The 7,837-nt window shown below is 34.4% G+C and overlaps 1 protein-coding gene and 1 long non-coding RNA gene across 2 annotated transcripts; both read right to left on the bottom strand.

Annotated features, from left to right (window-relative positions):
- Window positions 1-17: 17 nt before the first annotated feature.
- On the bottom strand, window positions 18-2,190 carry LOC137000253 (uncharacterized). Its single transcript, XR_010890538.1, has 2 exons — window positions 1,588-2,190; window positions 18-1,244 (listed from the first exon to the last, which is right to left on the bottom strand). It is a non-coding gene; the product is annotated as an uncharacterized lncRNA (long non-coding RNA).
- A 223-nt stretch (window positions 2,191-2,413) lies between these two features.
- Window positions 2,414-7,593, bottom strand: LOC105678136 (zinc finger protein 596-like). Its single transcript, XM_012377226.2, has 3 exons — window positions 7,325-7,593; window positions 5,337-6,857; window positions 2,414-4,777 (listed from the first exon to the last, which is right to left on the bottom strand). The coding sequence occupies exons 1-3, from the start codon at window positions 7,487-7,489 to the stop codon at window positions 3,962-3,964; spliced, it is 2,502 nt and encodes an 833-aa protein (XP_012232649.1). The 5' UTR covers window positions 7,490-7,593; the 3' UTR covers window positions 2,414-3,961.
- Between the last annotated feature and the right edge of the window lie 244 nt (window positions 7,594-7,837).

The following is a 7,837-nucleotide window of genomic DNA, read 5'->3' as shown; positions in this document are numbered from 1 at the left end:
TTGTGAGAGGAAAGATAAAATTTCTTATTAATCAGAAAGCGATGCTTCTTTTATACATGCAGTGGCAAACTATTCTTGTGCGTAGTTCCTGAAATATTCGGCTGATCTAATGTTAAGCTTTCGTTAAACAGTTTTTCCAATTTTTTATTGCAAACTTTCTTTTACCGCACGTTATTCACGAACAGATAATCCGGATAAAATGTAAGCGTCTTCAGAAATATCAATAAATAGCAAATAAATGATTCAGAACAAAGTAAATCGATAATTTCAATATTTTATATCCTATATGTTTAAGTTACAAAATTAAAAAAAAATTCACTTATACCATTCTTGTTTTTCTGCTACCAGATTTCGGCTATCGTTCTGTAATGTTCGAAATACGAACTAAAAATATACATTTCACAAAAATTTTATGCATGAAAATCTGCTGCATCAATTTTGGTGTTAACAGTAATCGTTTAAACTAATTTTACATTAAAACTACTTAAATTATATAATATTATAATCAATTTCTATACGCTGTCTTTAAAAAACAATATATAACTACATTTTTAATCGGTTTCTGCATGAATTTCACGAATTTGTCGTCTTTTTCTTCTCAGAAATATTTATCAAAATTTTCGTCGGTTTTAATTAACAAATTTTGATACATATTTTAGTTACTGCAGCATAAATGTAACGTTGGAAATTAAAAAGTTATGAGAAAAACTCCCATTCAAATTTTGCAACGAAGTATGATCTCATAAAAAGTAATCTGTCTAAACTTCTCAAGTCCAAATTCATCACGCAATCGGACCATTAAAAAATAACAAAGTAATATTAAAAGACCTTGCATGTTGCACATTTCCGGTGCAAGATAAGATACCCTACGAACAAATTAAAATTTCTCACATCTTTCATGTGATACGGACAAGATAGTAGAAGGGCAGGGAAAATTTGATTTATTTCAACCTAGAGAAACAATTTTCACGAGCATCGTGCGGCGATGCGCATCGGTCGACCGGCTCCTGTGCGACATTTGTTTTGCACTTGTTCTCACGAGAGAGAGTTCCACGATGAGAGCAGTCGCGGTGTTCCACCCTCTTTCCTGAATCTTATCCCTGGGGAATCCGATCCCGGCACGCGAAACGTGTGTCGCACGCTGCCAACGTGCACATCTCCGGGCGGTACACACGTTCACATACAATCAAAACTCACATAGGCGTATCCTTTTAGATAAATCCTGTATATAATGCATCGTCGCTCTGTCGGGAACACAGCGTCTTCAGACAAATTCACAAAATGCGCTCGCGCAAGAAACAAGTGAAATAGTTGAATCAAATTAATGAAGCTTAGAACATCTCTTTTTATTTTTCACAAAATATAGATAAATTATTTTAAAAAATATCGAATTATTAAACATTTAGAAAAATCAGAGCATTAATATTGAATAAGAACAACTATTAAATAGATAAATTTTTCGTACGTAAATTATATAATTATGAAAGATCTATGTATCTATATTTTTTCAAAAATTGTTAAAATATACGATTTCTAATTAATAACAATTACAATTTTATCATTTCTAAATTTTAAGGAAACACGTACCTAATAATTACGCCATTGTTTGCTGAGGAAAAGCGATGCACACATGAAATGTGTATGTCTTTGATATCAATTCACACGAATGTGTCGGTTCCCCCTTGGCGGTCTGATACATATGTCCTTGATTTGTCCGGAGAATATTCTCCTGCAAAGTTGATTAAATATTGGTTAGTGATCTCGGACACCCTCCGCGAACCTGTATCGCCTTTCGGCCCCAAAGACCCGCAGGAATACAATTTAATATGTCCGAAAACAGCGGGCGATCATTTTTCTTTCATGCGCATGGTATATCGAGAATTGCCGACTTTTCCACGAGTCTCAGAGGAAAATCTATAAGAGGCGCTTAGAGCATAAGTGTTATAAGTCGAGCTTATCACGTTCCAAAATACTTGGAAATTGGACGATAAAATAGGATAATAAATAGCACATGCAAATATTCATCTTGAATGAAAATACATACGTATCTTATTTTAATTTTTGTAAGCTGATTATTGAAAATAAAATGTTCATTTTTTATGCCTTATCGCGCCACGTAAATTCCTCAAATTTTTCAAAAAAGTTTGCTTCAATTAGAAAAGTAAATTTTTTGAAAAATATTAAAATACAAAGCTGTACAGATGTATGTAAATAAAAATTAGTAAATTACAATAAATGTTATTAGTGTTAAAACTAGCGGCCAAGAAATCTAAAATAATGCCTGTTTGATTATATTATGTGTAAATTTAGGAGCGTTGATATAATGATACTTTTAATTTGTAAATTATTATAAATATTAATAATAATAAATGATTTTATGTGATAGGCTTTTATTATGAATAATAAAGCAACATAAATGACAACTTTTCATACGTTATTATTCTTATGCGACTTACATCTTTAAGGATAGAAGCATGAAACATGGTATTTTTTCTATAAACTTTATTATAAAATATTGCATTGTATTAGCTTTATCGATATCCGCGTAATTCGCGTATCGATATTCGCTATATTGCGTAAAAGTATAAGCGAGCCACTGTTAGAACATCTGCTACTTTTACAAAAACGCAATATAATTTATTTTAAACTATTTACAAATACATATATATATATGTATATATATGTGTATATATTTATATCCGATCTTTTTTCGGAACACACTGTATAATACATTATTTAATCGTCGGTATCGAAAATATGAAAATCGATTACCACAATGTTTTGCATAATTACAATCAATGTATAATGCAAAATTAATTTCTTCCAAATGCGTTTAATGTTAATAAAAATTTTAGAGACATTATCTTATACCAATTTAATAATGATTCATAATACTTCACTTTTGATTCTGAAAATTGTATGTTTATGATAGTGAAATCGTTATTATCAATTAAAATTTAAACCAATTATTTGATATCCATCAAATCTGTCTTAACAAGACAGGCTTTGAGTTAAAAAATTTTTTACTTTGAATAGAATACTTTAACAAATTTTATTTCTCAAAAATTAACTAAATAAGACATTTAATATAAAAAGTTACAACTAATTTTTCTCTAAGTTCCCATCAAGTTATCAAAAAAATCAATTCCAAATCGAAGTATTTGCCACAATCTTGAACGTTGAAACATCCTATATGGATATTTATAAATCAATGAAGTATATATATTAAGAGAATATGGTATATTCTCTTAATTAAAAACTTATTTAAACATATATGTATATAATTATACATATCCAATATATTATATATTTATACAGTTTCTTGTGTGTAAATACTAATGTTTCTAATTTCTAATTTCAACATCACTTTTTTCGTGATATTTTGTACATCATTATGTCAAGAACTTCTAGTTTCTGTAACCTGAGTCATCCGTGAAATACTACTGCATTCGTATATCCAGAGGTTAAAAATATGTCGTTTAGAAATTTTTTTCGAAATATGTACATTATGTAATATATATTATTGTAATTTTTCATTTGTTAAATTAAATTCCATTCATCAATTTTTTAAATAAAAGATTCCAATCTTTCAAATATTTTTTAAATAAAAAATATTTTATCGATTATTAATAAATTCAATTTTCAAATTATTATTTTAATATTTTATTTAATTCATGCAATCTTCTATGTACGCTGAAATCAACTTAAATATTAAAATTTGTTCCATAAGGCTCTTTACACACTGTCGACTGGTCGTCGGCGACTTAGTCGACAGTGCGTAAGGCCCCTAATGTCTTAAGTTTCTACTAATAAAATATGATTTGTTTTTCATGTTTCTTACCATACTTTTTTTGTTATTGTATTGCCAGCGGTGCTTAGTGTCTCGAAATGCGAGTCGAATGGAAATAAAATCACCGGGCAAAGGCAGTTAAAAAATCTATCAGTCGTGATTGATACGTTGTTACATGTTCGGATAAAGAGTGTAGTATTGATTCTTGAATTGTTTCGAGTTGTAAACATTCGGATCTTCCACGGTAAACGGTTGGATCACGTTAGCGGGCACTGTTTTCTGATTGTGTACACTCGTCACCATGTACTGTGGCGTAGGTACGACTTGGCCAACCGTTGCCTCCTCCACCAACTTTCTTTGAGAGTAGATCAGCAATTGTGGCATCGACGCGTCGTTCTGCTGCGGGGTGTTGTCCGTCGCGGACACCGCAAATGCGGTTGTCGTCGAGCCGGAGAGCTGTTGCGCCTTACACTTTTTCGTGTGGGCGTACAACGAGCCAGCGTTATTGTACCTCTTCGTACAAAGCTTGCACGCGTAAGGTCGCTGACCGGTGTGTGTGTACGTGTGCTCGTTCAACGATGTTAGCCGCCGGAAGGACTTGGAGCAAATGTTGCACTGATATTTCGCTTCCCCGGTGTGCATGGTGATGTGTCGCGCCAATGTGTTCGCCCGGGCGAACGCTCTGCTACAATACTGGCAAATGTACGGTTTTTCACCGCTGTGGGTCCGTAAGTGTAGCTGCAAGTATGTGCTTTTGGTGAAAGCGCGACTGCACACCTTGCATACGTACGGCTTGATGCCGGTGTGCGTGCGCATATGCGCCACCAGCGAGCCGCTCTGAGCAAAGCACTTGCTACATTTTTCGCAGAGGAACCGCTTTTGCGTGTCCTTTTCTCGTTTGTGCCTTTCCACGTGGTTCGCTAGGGATTGAGCTTGCGCGAAAGCTTTTGGACAGAGCGCACACTGATGCGGTCTGTTGTGTCGATCCTGAAACGAAAACAACTTGTTAGAATTATTTTGACTAAGATATTCAAGTTCAACATGTAAAGACATCTGGTCTTTTCCACCTCGTTCCTTCTACTTGGGCGAGCGCTTCTCCATCATGCAATTAATACAATCCTATCTAATTTATAAACGAACTACAATATGGTTGATAAAAGATTGCAAATACGTCTTCCACATCTTTTAATTATTTAAGCATTGCGAGCGAATTTTATATTTTATTGTATCTTATTTTGTACATTGAAGAAGGCCTGATGGCAGGCTGAAACGTTTGTAAACATTTTTAACGAATATATCATAACCTTCGCACGAAGATCTAGCATTGTGGCTCTTTACGCTCCTTATTGATTTGATTTGATTTAGAATTATTTTGTTGGACGTGCGTGTTTTTCGGAGAAACAAGTAAACTTCAAAGAATGACTTAATTTTTGTTATTACAACGGTGTTATGGAAATAAATGATTGTTTTACTATAATGCATTGATATAAAAATAAAAAAAAAATGATAGGATTCGTACAAATAAAATCATACGAGACAAACTTGCCTTCTTCCGACTCTCAGCATACTCATTGACTTTGTTATCATTATCCTCTTCGTCATCGTCCTCGTCGTCGGTGTTGCCGAATATCTCTTCTTTGTGCTTTGACTGTTCGTGATCCTTTAATTTGTCGATTCTTGAAAATCCTTTCCCGCAGGTCGAACAATTGAATTTCAAGCCGCTGTGCGTCGAGATGTGCCTCTTCAGATTTCTCTTCGTGGCGAAGAGCTTGCCGCATTGTGTACATTGCAGACTCTCGATCGGCAGATCACTGTCATCATCATCCTCTTCTTCATCTTCCTCCTCAGATTCGTTTTCTCTGAACATCGGCGTCTTGTCCTTCTGCTCACTGCTCGTCTTACTCGCAGCCTGGTCGAGCACTTCGTCCGACATCTCCTCATTGTACTCGGGATGACTTTTGGCATGAGATATGAAGGATTTTTGATATATGAACTGTTTCGAACAAACCTTACACGTGAACTTAAAGTTTTTCTTTTCTTCTCTCATGCCGTCTATCACATTGCCGCTTCTAGTAACTTTCGCTGATACTTTGCTGACTTTTTTATCCTGACTATCATCCTGCGTCGCTTTACTATCCGTCATGTAAGTTTCGTGGCTGTTGAGCACGTGGCTCTTCAATTTAGAAATGTTCGAGAACTGCTTGTTGCACAGGTAACACACGTAACGTAGTTTCGTCTTATGTTTGTGTACAATAATATGTCGTTGTAATGCGACTTTTGACGGGAACGTTTTGACACAGTGCAAGCATTTCTGTCTGGCTGTCCTGCTTATCAATGGCTTCTCCTCGTCATCACTACAATTCGTGCCGCTTTTCATCTCTTGATTGTCCGTTTCTGACAGTGCGGTTTGGTTTAAAGCGGTATGATCGTTGTAATTCTCTAATGGTGTGTCTTGCTTAACTTCGACTTTTAATGTATCTGCTCTATTCTGATCAGTTAAACTTCCCGATTGCACAATATCTTTAGATAATATTAACTGTTCTTGCTTGATGCATTTGTTTTCTTCTATTGTCGGATCGGACAATGGATTTGACTGATTGATAAATGCGTCATCCATGTGTGTTTCATGACATAAAACGACTCCTACTATTTCAGTGTTATGTACATCTTCTTTAAATGTATTATATTGCATGCTTTTTTCATTAAGTTCTATAATTTCCGTTTTCTGCATAAACTCTTGACTCATATGAGATTTGTCGTTATTAATTGCCATGTCAGATTGAACAGTTGTATTATCGAATGTAACGATATTGTGAGATGCGTATAATTCTTGTTCTAGAACATGATTATCCTTTTTACAAGAAGCTGTGTCTGATATAATATTTGTGATATCTTTGACCATCATGGTATCATGTTTGTCGTCCAGCAATGATGGGACTTGCAGTTTCAAGATCTGACGTAGCTTTAGATCAGCATTCTGAATCTGGCATTTAAAGTTGTAGGACACATCCAGCAAATGATTGCAAGATAAGCAAATAGAAGCCGGTAGACCATCTCCTTCCTCCGCCTGTAGTTTAAAAACATTTCTATATAATTTGAACTCTGATTAATATTATTTAAAAACAAATTAAACAAATAAGTGATTATCTCTAAGCAATATTACATTGCAAATTACTGTTTACTTTACAACAGAAAACTATTGTGTATAATAACATATAATATCCAATTTCGCATAATTAATTTTATATAGTGACAAAATTAGTTAAATAAAAGATTGAAGATATCTTCGTGAACAATCGCTGATCTTAAAACCTATTAATTCTATAATAAAGTCAGCATTTCTAAAAAACAACAATACTTGTTTGCATTCAAAACAATGAGTTAGAAATGTAAAAAAAATTAATTGGACCCTAGAAATACGATCATGTTCGAGATCGTCGCAGGTGTGGCGAAAAAATGCGGATGAAAATATTCTACCGCGGTTCAAAACGCGGAGAATAGCGATGATCCAAAATAAACCAAGCGAGAACTAACCTGTACGGCGGCGACAGCCATCAACTTCTGCAATATCCCGTCGTCGTTGCGGAAGAGCTGGTACATCTCCGTGCAGGACTTCAGGCAAATGCGGCATTCGTCGCCTATAAGCTGCTCCGTATGAGCCATATTATTTACAATCACATCGTCATTCGAAACTGCCATTGATGCAGACACTGTAATCTATCCTGCAGGATAATACAACTAATCGCTACGTGCAACTACGCGTTCGCCATTTGCTCTGACGCGATCGACCTCGAACAGTTTCGATAAATCGAGGTCGATACTACGCTCGCTTACGAGAATTTAAATTTTCGTCTGCAGAAAATCGAAATTAAAATTTAGAAAGTTCAAATTTTTAATTTTTTCCTCAAAATTTCTGAATCAAATAATCCTTGAGTTTCGAAGTATATTAATATTATGTCAGTTTAGCGGTAAGGTACATTTTTTTTTTATTTTTGTAAGAATTTTTCATTATGTCTTATTTTATACACAACGATAATTTATAAGAAA

The sequence above is a fragment of the Linepithema humile genome, chromosome 5 (genome assembly GCF_040581485.1).
Source record: "Linepithema humile isolate Giens D197 chromosome 5, Lhum_UNIL_v1.0, whole genome shotgun sequence".
Lineage (NCBI taxonomy): Eukaryota > Metazoa > Arthropoda > Insecta > Hymenoptera > Formicidae > Linepithema > Linepithema humile.
Note: the sequence above shows the minus strand (reverse complement) of the source record. Positions and strands in the feature narration are given on the sequence as shown.

Bases quoted from the DNA above. Each gene is read 5' to 3' on its own strand.
- LOC105678136 (XM_012377226.2), bottom strand. From the start codon at position 7,489: ATGGCAGTTTCGAATGACGATGTGATTGTAAATAATATGGCTCATACG. The intron at 6,858-7,324 runs GTTAGTTCTCGC...TTTAAACTACAG, and splicing joins TGGCTGTCGCCGCCGTACAG to GCGGAGGAAGGAGATGGTCT. The intron at 4,778-5,336 runs GCAAGTTTGTCT...TTTTCGTTTCAG, and splicing joins ATGCTGAGAGTCGGAAGAAG to GATCGACACAACAGACCGCA.